Source organism: Macrobrachium rosenbergii, chromosome 39, assembly GCF_040412425.1.
Source record: "Macrobrachium rosenbergii isolate ZJJX-2024 chromosome 39, ASM4041242v1, whole genome shotgun sequence".
NCBI classification, from domain to species: Eukaryota; Metazoa; Arthropoda; class Malacostraca; order Decapoda; family Palaemonidae; genus Macrobrachium; species Macrobrachium rosenbergii.
Genome location: NC_089779.1, coordinates 9,683,671 through 9,698,858, shown reverse-complemented (window position 1 = coordinate 9,698,858; position 15,188 = coordinate 9,683,671). Strand labels below are relative to the sequence as shown.

The 15,188-nt window shown below is 35.6% G+C and overlaps 2 protein-coding genes across 6 annotated transcripts in view; one reads left to right on the top strand and one right to left on the bottom strand.

The window, feature by feature from the left end:
- Positions 1-15,188, top strand: part of LOC136825730 (mitochondrial import inner membrane translocase subunit Tim21) — a 188,641-nt gene that overhangs the window by 58,560 nt on the left and 114,893 nt on the right. The window lies entirely within an intron of this gene.
- The window catches only part of LOC136825721 (phospholipid-transporting ATPase ABCA3-like), a 135,304-nt gene that overhangs the window by 43,836 nt on the left and 76,280 nt on the right, over positions 1-15,188 (bottom strand). For 4 of the 5 annotated variants that reach the window (XM_067082516.1, XM_067082514.1, XM_067082517.1 and 1 more), the window contains exon 2: positions 2,479-2,574. In XM_067082516.1, the coding sequence (XP_066938617.1) occupies positions 2,479-2,556 (78 nt within the window). In that variant the 5' untranslated portion in view covers positions 2,557-2,574. Of the gene's footprint in view, positions 1-2,478; positions 2,575-3,973; positions 4,147-15,188 lie in introns of those variants that run through there. The other variant, XM_067082515.1, reaches the window with a different exon arrangement.

The window sequence follows — 15,188 nt, the reverse complement described above, 5'->3', positions numbered from 1 at the left end:
GAGAGAGAGAGAGAGAGAGAGAGAGAGAGAGAGAGAGAGAGAGAGAGAGAGAGAGAGAGAGAGTTATTTAAGGATATCAATATTTTATTTATTTATTTATTATTTATTTATTTTATGGGAAGTTAGGTTTAATATATCGTGAAAACAGTTAAATCCCAACAGACAGAGAGAAAAACCCCTATCCAAATTATGTTCTTAATTCTAAAATCATCTGAGCACATTTGACAGCAAGCAATTTAATAATAAGCCCAGACCATTCGTTGACAAAAGGCACAAGTTAGCTCTTTCTGTCAGATAAAATGATTAAGCCCTGAGAAAACAGAATCAGGCGTCAAAAAGCCAAAGACTGGAGGGGAAAAAAAGGAATAATAAAATTGGGATCACCGACATTACAACAAAATTTCATCCTAAAAGCATTCTTCTTGAGATACGTTACATACATCAAAGTTTCTCTCATGACGTCTGTTCTTACACTTATGCTTCTTTCTTGTATTTTGCATAAGGTTCCTATCATATTTTTTATTCGCTTATTTGCTGTTTTCGTTTTTGTCTACTCAGGCGGTCAGTTAATGGATTACAGGTGTACTGGTGATCTGATACGGGAAATTTAGTTAAGCGATTCTTAATAATTCCAATTTCTTGTTGAAACAGAAGTTGAAAAAAAAAAAAAACCGATCCCCAACAGTGACGTCCTTCTGACAGTTCCAATTTATTTTGTTCGTGTACTCCTTGAAAATAAAAATTGGGAAGGAAACTTCCGTACTGGCCTTTTCTGGTATGTAAACGCCATTGCGAGGTTTGGGAAGTGTAACATGACATTAGAAAATTTCATTATTAAAATTCGAAGGTTTTAATTACAGGTTCGTCTCTTCTACCAATTTTACTAAGTGATTCGCAATCGGTTAATTTATTATTACTGGAACGATATTTACATTAATGACAGATGTACCATCCGATTTATTTTATTCCAAACGAAAAGTTCAAGAGACGAGCTAAGTGCGCAACTCTTGACCGCACAGAGGAGAGATGACGACCAACAGTCAGCCCAATTAAACTACAGGAGGGTCCTAGGGAACAATAAATCCGTCTTGGCGTGGTCTGAAAAATCGCTTCCTTCTTCTTTGGAGTTTTATATTTACATAAGTAATACATCATCTGATAATTACTTCCTAATTAATTTCCGTGTGTTGTTTTCTAGCACACACCTTAATGACACTAACTGTTAATCTCCGTGCTTTACTCATTGTTCGTAACGGCCTATACTCTCTAATATTACTGATGTTCGTTGTGACTAAATCTTTGTTTCCAAAGTCTTTCGCTTTAATTAGCGTTTTGACAGCTTGAGCAAACATTTCAGAAGGTATAGTAAATTGAAGCACAGTAGAGTTTGTAGCTGTTACTCGTTGTCTTTATGTGAACTTGTCTACAAAGGATTCTTCAATTGTAGTGGGTCAATCTTTGTTCATAGAGCTTCGCCTCGGAACATCAGTAATGCACATGTCACAGTTGAGTCAGGAAGCTTTGATTGGTTGGTTTACCTAAGATTACGCTGGTCTAATGAAAGCATGGGGTCTTACCCTTTGATGTGAGAAGGGATAGGACAAGGTCTACAGACCTTGGGATAGGAAGCCTGGTGTGGATCCAGGAGTCTACCAACCAATAGACACTAACATGCTTCACTACTTAAAACCTCTGCTTATAGGGTAAAACATCTGCTTATAGGGTAGGACTCGACTTGTTATCAGAGATGTGATTCTTGCGATACTTGATAATAATTATCAAGACCCGAACTTTCTCAGTGTTTTGGCAACTTTTCTTTTTCTTGCAAAAATTTAACACTTTTGATTTTTAATCATGAGGATCACCAGTCACAGTGGAGTGTGCAAATTAAGCTTCATCACTTATCGCTTAATGTAAATTCATTTGTTATGATTGATTGTTTTGTACATGCAAGGTCTATTTATTTGAGTGAACTACTCCATGGGTGATGTTGCATCATATGTCAGCTGACCTGTTGTGTAAAATTCCTACATTTCCTTGCATGCTTGAGTTGTATTGCTTGTAACACTTCTACTGCTGCAACAAACGCATATCTGATATATACGAGTGTATATGTATATGTGTGTGTGTGTGTGTGTGTGTGTGTGTGTGTGTGGTGTTATAGCCTGTTTTCAATTTCAACTCATTTCACTTTTTCGTTCAGCGATATTTGTGTTTAAACTAATTTGCTTATTACTTATTACTGACTTGCTTATTAATTTGATAATTACTTTTCTAAGTACTTTATTTACTAACTACCAAGGAGACCGTAAGTTGAGAAAGAGACAAAAGGAAAAAAAATGACAAAGATAACATTTCAGAGAATCAGACAAAAGTAATTGACGGCCATACCGCCCGAAAGCATCAGAAATCTGTACGCTTCAGACGAACATAAAAAAAAAAAAAAAAAAAATCAAGGCCGTGGAATTGAAAACCTACCTTTCGTCTGCGTTGTAATAACCAGTTTTTCCATAAGAGCAGCCAGAATTTTTGAAACCCCGATGTGCTGTTCTCCATCCTTTTTCCAACCCATCCCTGGAAAAGAAATTCGCATTAGACGACTCTGCTCAGGTGCTGTGATAATAGCAGTGAAAACATCGTTTACGGACAATGACAGTAATGGTTAAGGCCAAGAGAGACAAGGTCTACCCAGTTGGGTGGAGTCGCCTCCCACCTGGGGGTAATAGGCGATGACGTATCTTAGAGGTACCTCCTCATTGCGGCAGTTCGCCTGCTGACGCAATAAGGAGGTAGACAAAGCTCCGCCTACATGGGGGATTTGGGGGCAAGTGAGCAGACCTTCTCCTTCTCTTGGCCTTGGTATTGGTATTGGCGTCGTCAACCAATATCATAATTGTGCTGTTACTGACATCATGAAAGATTACAGTACTAATAGTGGTACTCATGAAAATCTCATAACAGGATGGGTCGCTAAAATGGTGGAGAAATCCACAATGGTTTAAATGTAAATATAAGCTAGAAATATACATACAAGACGAAAGCTTTCAAGAACCTTACTTGATTCTCCTTCTTAGTCTCTGAGATTGAGGAGGAGAATCGATCAGGTTCCCAGAAAGCTCTTGTTATATATATATATATATATATATATATATATATATATATATATATATATATATATATATATATATATATATATATATATATTTCTAATATATATTTACATTTACACCATTGTGGGTTTCTCCACCACAATAGTGGTGATGGCATCACGAACGAATTTAGATGAAGTGGTGATGTTGACATCATGACAGAATACAATAACAGTAGTGGTTTTAACATTGTGAACTACAGCAATAACAACGACAGTGACATGAATGATTACAACATTAGTTATTCTGCTTTTACAGGTGAATACAGTAATAGTGAGGGATAATAGTGAATACAGCTACAGAAGTACCGACTTCATGAACAGACAGATAAACCGGTTTAGAAAAGGTACAAAAACAAATGAATTACTCAAGCCCAGGTCAGTTTGGATACGATAGCACAGAGTAGCGGGGGATCTTAGTAAAGAAAGATTAAGAAAGCTCACGTTTATTCTTTTTGTCATTTAAGGTGATTTGTTATTCAGTGTATGACTCAGATTTGTAATAAAAGGAGAACAGTTAGTTTATTCAGGAACAGGAGGTGCTTCCATACCAGAGGAATTATTTTTGAAAACACCAAATAAACAAAAGGAGGTATAAAATGATCAGTCAGGTTGTCATGTGTTTAAATGATTCTTACCACTGATGAAATTACTTAACTGAACATTCCAGTAATTGTGCACAATATATATATATATATATATATATATATATATATATATATATATATATATATATATATATATATATATATATATATATATATATATATATATATATATATAATCTTTACACAAATAATTTCACATGTTATTCACATCACTTACCGAACTCACACTTCTCGCTGACACCACCATCTTGTGTCCAGAGGAGACGAAGTATGATAAAGGTGTGCTTTACTGTTACCGTTGTATTTTCACTACAAAAAACTTACAACGACGCATTTCTAAACGACTCACAGTAAACACTTGTGATCCAGATTAGCTATTTCAGATACACAGTTTTCATCACAGCAAATAAAACAGTCTTTGCAGCCGCTCATGAACCAGTCTTTATCACAGAATCATCAGCCTTCTCCACTACTCAGAGAAATGTCTCTAATGCTGTCAGCGGTTTTGGAAATAAGGCTAAGCAGATAACCCTGTTTATAAAGAAGGGATTTTTAAAATTATAAATAACAATTAAGATGTTAAAAAAAAACACGTAGTAAACACGAATCATTTTGTGGCTCAGTGGAATTCGGTTTTCACTGGTTAGAGAAAAAAAAATGCACTTGAAAACACTTTATGACTGCACAGGATGTAAATTTGCTCTGTGAATTAAAGGGACGATATTTTCACACAGTCATTTTCTTCTCTTCATTAATTCCACAGCACTACTCCGTTGTAAAATCGGTTATAACATCAAGGTTCTAACTTCTGGCCTTCTGTTGCGTTGCATAACATCAGTAAATTCATTGTAAAATTATTTGCTTTAATTTTCGTTGTGCAATTCTTTAGAAGGCTTCGGGGACCACATTCTTTAAAAAATATTTTCCGGACAGATACAAATTATTTACATTCACTGTTACCATTTCAGAGTAATGAGTCTTGTCACTAAACTATTGGAGTACAGTAAGTTTCTATCTTGAATGAGGGGAAGTGTTTATGCAATATTCGATTCAACTTGAAATGGACTTTGACCTGTCGTCCTGGCAGTAATAATAATAATAATAATAATAATAATAATAATAATAATAATAATAATTTTTCTGAAGTACATCACCAACCTCACTGATTATTGCAATTTGGATATCAAATAACAACGATAATAACTTGGAAAACGAAGATCATTAAACAAGCGTCACCAATGTAAAATTTAACACAGGCTTGACCCGGTGCTGAAACTCACTTACCCTGTTAATTTAATATCACATCAGCCAATACCGATTCAGACCTCGACATTTTTATTTTACAGTTTCCTTGGTTCGGGAAATTATTCCATACTGCAGTGCAAAGTTTCTCTCGCTTTACCAACTAATAGAAAAATAGTCACTACAGAGATGTGCGTGTCAGAACAGATATATCTTTGTCACAGAAAAAAAAGAATTGAACGTGACAGAGCACTGCCGCAGTAAGACTAACGCAAGGGTTAACAAGAGCAGTATTTTTGGGCCTGATCAATGAACAAAACCAACTACAGTGTTTGCTCTCCGAAGTGTAGCCTAAAAGAGAGTGAGGGATTGCGTGTTCTGAGACTGTGAAGATATAAAGACTATCTTAATTTGATTTTACTCTACTTACTGAAATTCTATGTTACGCAATTTCTTTTATCGACAGGATAAAGAAGTATTCTTAAAACAATACTCACGAGCTAAATGAGGCCGCAGTCAGATTACAAGTTTCGTGACACTGCGAATTTCAGTAAGACGTTTTAGGTGATTAAATTTACCACAAATATTTTTTGTATTTCCGCTCTCGGTGACCAATTTCGTAACGCCTTTTCACACTGTTAATTCGATCAGTCAATTGTACAAGTCTAGGCAGCGACATTTCACGCGAAGCAAAAAGTTAGAAGTAGAAAACGCAACAGCAAAACTAAGTTACTCGTGATCATTTGATCCCTATCAGCGGACGGATATGACGCTGACCGGAAATGAAAGACAAATAGAGATATAAAGTAAAATTACTCTTCAGATGGCAACCTAAAAAAAAAAAAAAAAAAAAAATTTAAAAAACCTATTCAGTGTTGTCTATGCGCACTGCTTTGCAGGATTCTACTGAAGGAATCGCTGTTGAAACCCTTTTGAAAATTGTTGCGTGTAATGGTTATGTAGAGAAAACTTTAACCAATGTATACTTTCACCCACGTAATTTATTCACCACCGAAGGAAAAGGCTTATAAAAACAGCGACCCCGACTAAGGATTAAACTAAGAAGAAGGAATCGCTGTTGAAATCCTTTTGAAAATTGTTGCGTGTAATGGTTATGTAGAGAAAACTTAACCAATGTATACTTTCACCCACGTAATTTATTCACCACCGAAGGAAAAGGCTTATAAAAAACAGCGACCCCGACTAAGGATTAAACTAAGAAGAAGTAGATTTATTAGTACAAAAATAAAATGTTTAACACAGGAAACCCCAAAATGACAAATATCCCGTCTCAGTGATAAAGAACACCAGCTTACTATTTTCGAGTGCGCTATTTTTGTAAGCGACTCCGTACTGTGGTGCTTTCCCTATTGAATTCCTTGGGTTTGTAGCATTAGATCTATAGTTGAAGCCTGGATAATAATAATAATAATAATAATAATAATAATAATAATAATAATAATAATAATAATAATAATAATAATAATAATAATAATTATAATAATAATAATAATAATAATAATAATAATAATAATAATAATAATAATAATGTGTTTCCAATAAATCTTTAATTTGAATTAGTACTTCTAGCAATTAGTTTTTAAAAACGTTCTAATTTGGTTTACTTCTAGCCACAAATGTTAACTTAGTCTAATTTTTTTTACTTCTAGCCACAAATGTTAAAATAGTCTAATTTTGTTTACTTCTAGCCACAAATGTTAAATTAGTCTAATTTAGTTTACTTCTAGCAACAAATGTTTTCATAGTCTAATTTGGTTTACTTCTAGCCACAAATGTTAACTTAGTCTAATATGGTTTACTTCTAGCCACAAACGTTAACAGTCTAATTTGGTTCACTTCTAGCCACAAATGTTAACATAGTCTAATTTAGTTTACTTCTAGCAACAAATGTTTTCATACTCTAATTTGGTTTACTTCTAGCCACAAATGTTAACATAGTTTAATTTGGTTTGCTTCCAGCCACAAATGTTAACAAGGTTCTAATTTGGTTTATTCCTGTCGTCAAATGTTAACAGATTTCTAAACTGGTTTACTTATAGCCACAAATGTCAACATAATCTAATTTGGTTTGCTTTTAACCACAAATATTAACAGAGTTCTAAACTGGCTTACATATAGTCACAATGTTAACAAAGTCTAATTTGGTTTACTTCTAGCCACAAATGTTAACAGAGTTCTAAATTGGCTTATATCTAGCCGCATAAGTTAACAGAATTCTTTTGGGAGTCAGTGTATTACTTCCGTCAGGATTCAGACCTCAAGTCCTATTCCGTACAATTAGCTCCTTTCTCCCTTCAGGCTTAGGTAAGATAATTTTTTTTTTTAGTGAGATCATTCATTTGTCCCTTACACTGGTTGTCACAGACCCTCCTGGTCGTGAATTCGTTATCACTTCGAAGTCATCAATATCCACGATGATTTTATTGAGACGTATAACGGAGTAGTTAAAACAAAACTCCATATAGATGTAATTGTCTTGAAAAAAATATATACTGTATACATACATACACACACACACACACACACATATATATATATATATATATATATATATATATATATATATATATATATATATATATATATATATATATGAAGGGAGGCTGGAAATGAGTAAGGGTTTGTGGGCAGTAAAATCAAGAAAAGGAAAAGGCAAAATGTGCTTGCTCTACTTCATATATATTATATACAAAAAGCGATAGCCTCCTTAACCGTTTTAATTATGTAGTTCCAAGAACTACCTTTCTCCTCTCCGTCACCAGGAGGACACGACCCTTATTAGCAGAGCAAATAAATCGATAAAAATGATCTCTTCAAAAACTTCAAATTGCAAGTGCTCATAAACAGCGTGGAGAGCGAGTAATTGTTCATTTTTCGTGTCAAGTAAACACGCTTCTCACTCAAATTCGTTATCGATCTCACATTTGAGAAACATCACCTTTGGCAGTCTTGTTGAGGTAATAGACTAAAAATATCCCAGCCAATCTATCTAACCACGTTCGATGTTATCCTTAAGTGCATGAAACGCACTTTGCCCTCATCAATCCTTTATAAATTTCCAATATTTACGCTGTCAGTCTCCAGTTTCTTGTGACCGGGCGTTGCTACAACACTTGGTTACCAGGCAATTAGGCAAACAGGAGCGTTGCTATGGTTAGCTCCGTCTGAGACGAGATGAAAGGTCATCTAGTCATTAGGGTAAATAAATAACAGAAATTCGGCACGAAGTGTTACTGACGAAAGGGGCCTCAAAACGTTAATTGAGTCAGCCGCTTATTATCCGCGAAACCCATTCAAAATCCTTTCATTTTCTCCCAAAGGCATTTCGGTACTTTTTTCTATTCTGTTCATATGGCATGTTTCACAGAATTATTAATTTACGCCGCTGTCTAAAAACTGATCCTGGATCCTGAGATAATCCCGGATTTTAGGCAAAGCTGATTAGTCTTTTTTTTATAATTATTATTATTAATTTAAATGACCGTCTCATTTCGCCACGCTGTGTGGCTAACTGTGATTTTTTTTTTTTTGTTAATACGTCAAAAATACATTAGAACAAAAACAGTAACATTGAATCTTCTTTAGAGGAAATATAACTGATTATGGTTAACATTTCTAGTACCATTATGACGCTGGAATGAAAAAGATTAAATCCACCTGATAATGACCTTCGGAGTTTGCAAATCATACGAGATGACACTTTAATGAATAAAGGATTACCTCAAATATACTGCGGTATTTACGATGTATAATGGCAGCAAGACCACATACGGCGATCTTATAATGAATTCAAAGTTTCGTATTCAAATTTAATACATAAATTTCCATGTTAAATACCTCTTCCAAAATAGAAAAAAAAAGGTAGCAATTACTTTAAAAGCTACTTGATACGAATACCTGGTCACATCATGTAAAATATACGGCGCAGAGTAAAAAACAAATAAATAAACCACTATCATATACTTGTAAGAGCTGCTGGGTGCATTTTTTTTGTTAATGATGCATTTTTGTAAACATCTGTGGCAGCATTCAAATCAGCGTCTTACCACAAAGGCATCCGATGAAGATTTTTTCCGTTGTGTTTTTTTGTGAAGCGATTGGTTTCTGTGGTCGGCCGCCTTGCGAAATCTAATGAATGTGATTGTGCCACTGCTTGTCTTATCTTACATTATCATGAACAATCTGCCAGCTAACTCTCTCTCTCTCTCTCTCCTTTGTATTTCCATACGGATGCGCTCTTTCATTTTTTCGACTGATTGATTGATTGATTTGTGGCTATTTAAACTGGAGTCACAACATCATTCTTTCGACCTATGTACATAGTAGTAATTTCTCTCTCTCTCTCTCTCTCTCTCTCTCTCTCTCTCTCTCTCTCTCTCTCTCTCTCTCTCTCTCTCATCTGCAACCCCCTCATCATTCAATCATCCATTCACAGGGATATATATATATATATATATATATATATATATATATATATATATATATATATATATACTGTATATGTATGTGTGTATTATAAGATATATATATATATATATATATATATATATATATATATATATATATATATACATACATACATATACAGTATATATACACAATGCAAATGGACTGCGACGTCTTCCCCAGTCCACTTTCAGAATTTCTCTGGGACTGTTTCCCTCCCTGGCGAGTTCCTTTCTCTCACGAAGATTCGCCTCTTCGGGAATCGTTCACGCGTTATTTCTCTCGCTAACACACACGCCACCGGTGGCCTTTCACTTTCACTCTCGGTTGGTACGTTACGAAAAAAGGAAAGCTATGACGATACGATCGCTGATTATGAGCTCTCTCTCTCTCTCTCTCTCTCTCTCTCTCTCTCTTCAATATAAACTGTCGTATGGATTCATGCTTTAATTACTGTCTTTCATACTTTCGGTATCTGTTACAGTGGTACTTCTCTCTCTCTCTCTCTCTCTCTCTCTCTCTCTCTCTCTCTCTCTCTCTCTCTCTCTCTCTCTCCTATAAACTGTCATATGGATTCATTGTTTCATAACTGCCTTTCGTTCTTTCAATATTTGTTATAATAGTATTATCTCTCTCTCTCTCTCTCTCTCTCTCTCTCTCTCTCTCTCTCTCTCTCTCTATAAACTGTCATATGGATTCATTCTTCAATCACTGTCTTTCACTCTTTCGGTATTTTTTACAGTGGTATTCTCTCTCTCTCTCTCTCTCTCTCTCTCTCTCTCTCTCTCTCTCTCTCTCTCTCTCTCTCAAAAATTGCAAAGAGAAGGCCGTTGAAAATTAAGAGCCTTGTGCAACATATAACGCAATCTGACAAATAACATAGTCTGAGGCTCCAGTGTATTTTTACCATCATTCATGGCAACCACGGGTTTGTATGCATCAAGCTTAAATGGTCAGTAAATTGCTGAGCGAGATTTCCCAAAATAGCGTGGCAATACGTAATAAAAGATATAAAAAAGTGAGTCAACAGTCATATTAATAATACACACATTATATATATATATATATATATATATATATATATATATATATATATATATATATATATATATATATATAAATCTATATATATATAATGTGTGTATTATTAATATGACTTTTTGACTCACTTTTTTATATCTTTTATTCCGTATTGCCACGCTATTTTGGGAAATCTCACTCAGCAATTTATTGACCATTTAAGCTTGTATTTTTATATATGTATAAATATATATATGTATATTATATATAAATATATATATACAGTATATGTATATATATATATATATATATATATATATATATATATATATATATATATATATATATATATATATATTATATTCATTATAAGGAAACAGTAATGTGGACATTGCTATTTGCGATTACAGAAACAATCGCGATGTGATTATAAACTTCGAGTGTTCTCTCCGTCCACATCATCCAAACCTAAAGTTAACACGACCAGACCTTTGCTAATTGATATAACGCAAAACTACGCAACCGTCGATGCAATTGAAGCCCCAAATATAGTCGCGAAAACAGAAAAATACTCGAGTCATTCACTTCTCTCTTAGCACACAGCTAAATTATGAAATCCGATTGCTTGCGTAACTGGAAACTTAACCTTATTAAGCAATGTCTAACGTCCTCTTAGAGTTTTTTTTTTTTCAGAACTCTGAAAAGAACCAGAAGAAAATCCTAAAGTGTCCTCGTGCCTACTTCTCCGCGCCCAAGTTGACGACAAGGGCAGGATACACCCACAATCTTCCCGTGACCGCGAAGGACTGAGTACCAAGAAAGTTCCCTGAAGTAAAGGCGATATCCTGGTTTGCACTTTAAGTGAGAAACATTACGAAAACATATACCCGAGCCACATATTTAGTGAGAATCAATAAGAATACGCAATCCAGAACACCACATTAAATGAGAAACATGACAAAGATGCAGTCTTGAAGTGCGCATCAAGTGAGAAAGATTACAAAAACTTATACCTCAGCCACATATTAATGTGAATGAAAAAGAATGCGCAATCCAGAACGCCACATTAATGAGAGGGATGACAAAGTTGCACTCTTGAAATGCGCACCAAGTGAAAAACATTACAAGACCATATACCTAAGCCCCATATTTAATGAGAATCAAGACGAACGCGCAACCCAGAACGCCGCAATAAATGAGAAACAACACAAAGACGCAGTCTTGAAATGCGCATCAAGCGAGAAAGACAACAAAAACAAAACATTATTTTTGCAATAAATAAGAAATACTGCAAACACGCTAGTTTCGCCTGAGCACCTTAAGGAGGTAGAGGACTGAAACCAAGCAACTTAAGTGAGGGCCACATTAAGTAGGAGAGGTAGTGCCGTCAGTGCACCTCATGCAGTGCACTGTAGGCATTACTTACGGTACTTTGCAGCATCCCTTCGACCCCTAGCTGCAACCCCTTTCATTCTTTTTACTGCGCCTCCGTTCATATTCTCTTTCTGCCATCTTACTTTCCACCCTCTCCTAACAACTGATTCATAGTGCAACCGAGAGGTTTTCCTCCCGTTACACCTTTCAAACCTCTTACTCTCAATTTTCGTTTCAGCGCTGAATGACCCCATAGGTCCCAGCCTTTGGCCTAGATTCTACAGTCAGTTCAGTTCAATCAATTCATTAAATGAGGAATACGAATCCAGAACGGTCATTAAAAGCGTAACGGAAGCACTGTGTAAAGAGAAGCGGGAAGGAACAAACAGGATGGTGTAAGACTTTTGCATCTGCTGAAACATTTCACACTGTTGATTTACTTTAGACTCCCGGAAAACATTCGACGCTCTAGAACCGATGGTTACCCAAATGCTTCACCATGAATGAAAGGTGCCGGGGATTCCGTTAAATCGAGGAAAAAAAGGGGGAGAAATAAAAGGAATGGCTGTGACAGATCGAATTACTGGTTCAGTGGTCCATTCTGCACAGCAATAATGTAAAAAAAAAAAAAATACATAGCATCTGTATTGCACATTTATGTCGAGGTAATATACATGTGTAGTGTTGATATATGTATGTTGACTCACAAAAACAACGAATAAACGTCGGTTGCAAACTAGCAGTGATATAATTTACAAGCTTAGCAAGATGAACAGTCAGGAAAATATCAATTACTTTGTAAAATCAAAATAAGGCCTTTACAGAGTTCAAGAACGAATACGTAGAACTTCTCTTTGAGTAATTCCTTTCCACTTCAGTCAGTACTTTTTAAGATGGAAACCTCTCTCTCCTCTCTCTCTCTCTCTCTCTCTCTCTCTCTCTCTCTCTCTCTCTCTCTCTCTCTCTCTCTCTCTCACACAAAATTAAGTAAATGGCAAAAATTTCACCAGGGTATTAGAATTTTTTCTTTATTTTCTCTTTACAGATTTCAGTGCAAAAGTCCTAAAATCTAACCAACACATAAAGCCGAAACAGAAAAATTAATATAACTTGCAGTGACACTTATCTACCAGATTAATCCTCGCAATATGTATCACACAGATATTCACTTTCTCGAGCACGGAAGAACATTCACAATGAACTGCGAACCAGTTGTGGTAACAGTCTTGTTCTCATCGTTTAATTATTTGGATCTTAATTTACTTTCTATGTCATTTCTCTTATGTATTTTATTCATTACTCCCGTCTTTTGGGCTGCTATCCTTATTCGAGTGTTGGTCTTGTAGCAGTCTGCTAGTCCAACAAGGGTTGCAGTTTGGTTAAAAGTAATATAGTAATATCAGTATTGGAAGATTACATCCGTAAGGTGGCAGACTACAACGCCACATACTGCTAAAACTTCCTTCCTTTTTTGCTAAGAATATGAACCAGGCAGAAGACCACAGGGTATTTATCCTTTATCCCTGCAATCAGAGCAATCCGTCAAAACAGCAACGAGAGTTACACACACACACACACACAAATCCGTTCGGCGTCACGACCAAATCACTACTGAAGTCTTTCACTCCCAAAGGGCATAAGACTACAACTCGCCAGCTACACCTTAACCACATCGTCCAGAGATTCCCACAGAGAAAGTAAAAACACATAAAAAGAAGAAGAAAGAAAAAAAAAAAGTCTCCAATTTTGCCGGCTAGTGAGACGACAAAAATAATCGTCACGAACGGCGCGTTCGTGCTCCGACTTTTCTCACGTCATTTCCTATCGTCTTATTCTTTTTTTTTTTTTTTAAGTATTCTCACACACCCATAACTTTACCTTATCTTTCATAAAGCTGTCCCGTGCTCTGTCATTATTAACGTTCGTGTGGTCTCGTTTTCCGTAAAAGTGAAATCATGAGTCTCACATTTCGTTCTGTCTGTTGGCAATTCTTTATATGCACCTTACATCTATTCTTCTTATATTTGGCCTCAAGCGGTCTCAGCATTCCGTATCTCATGTTTTATTCACTTTCCTCTTCATACGCTCTCTCCTTATTCCATTAGTGGCTCATTTTCCTAATCAATTTCCTTATCATATGCAATCACCTTATTCTTATTACTCGTTTTCCTTACCAACCTCCTTATCATATGCACTCTCCTTTATTCCATTAGTTCCTCACTTCCCTTATCAAATTTTTCTTTATCTTATGCAGTCTACTTATTCCATTAATTATTCATTTTCCTAACCAACTACCTTATCATATGCACTCTCCTTATTATTAGCCACTTATGCTCTTTTTAGCCTCCATTTCATATTCACTTTCCTTTTTCAATCAGTTCCTCATTTTCCTAACCAACCTCCTTATCATATGCTCTTTCTCCTTATTCCTTTAGCTCCTCATTTCCCTTATCAACTTCCTTATCTTATGCATCTCCGTCTTCCGTAGATTGTATATATCTCTTCATTTTAGTTCTCTGTAAAAGAAAACTATTGAGATGGCTTTGTCTATCCGTCCGCACTTTTTATGTCCGCCCCCAGATCTTAAAAACTACTGACGCCAGAGGGCTGCAAATTGGTATGTGGATCACCCACCCTCCAATCATCAGACATACCAAATTACAGCCCTCTAGCCCTAGTAGTTTTTATTTTATTCAAGGTTAAAGTTAGCCATAATCGTACTTCTGGCACCGTTATAGGTACCAACAACGCAGGCCACCACCGGACCATGGCTGAGTTTCATGGGGCGCGGCTAAGAGTTTCATGGGCCGTGGCTAAAAGTTTCATACAGCATTATACGCTGTACACTTCGGCGCATTCTTTACTTGTTTTCTTATCGAATTTACTCTTTAGCTCCTGTACCTTATTATCTCTATACTTTTCACATACGCACATTTATTCCAAGTTTATCATTCACTTATATTTTACTTATTTCGCTGTCATGCTATTTTGCGGAATTTTCCCAAGTGCTGCAAACCAATCGTTTCTCCCGTCGACTTGTTCTACATTAGGAATTAACTTTCAGATCTAGGGGTTTGAGCTATTAACGAACTAGCTAATAATTACTCAATTCAATTAACATATACAATGATATTATTTTTCATAATAACTGAACAAAGTTAATTAAGCTTACTCATATCCAATTTATTAACTATGTGTGTGTGTGTGTGTGTGTGTGTGTGTGTGTGTGTGTGTGTGTGTGTGTGTGTAGGATAAGGGCTCTCACCAAAAAATTGTTTACGTTTTGAAGGACCGGTTTCAAAACCAAATAAACAATTAAAATATCCTAT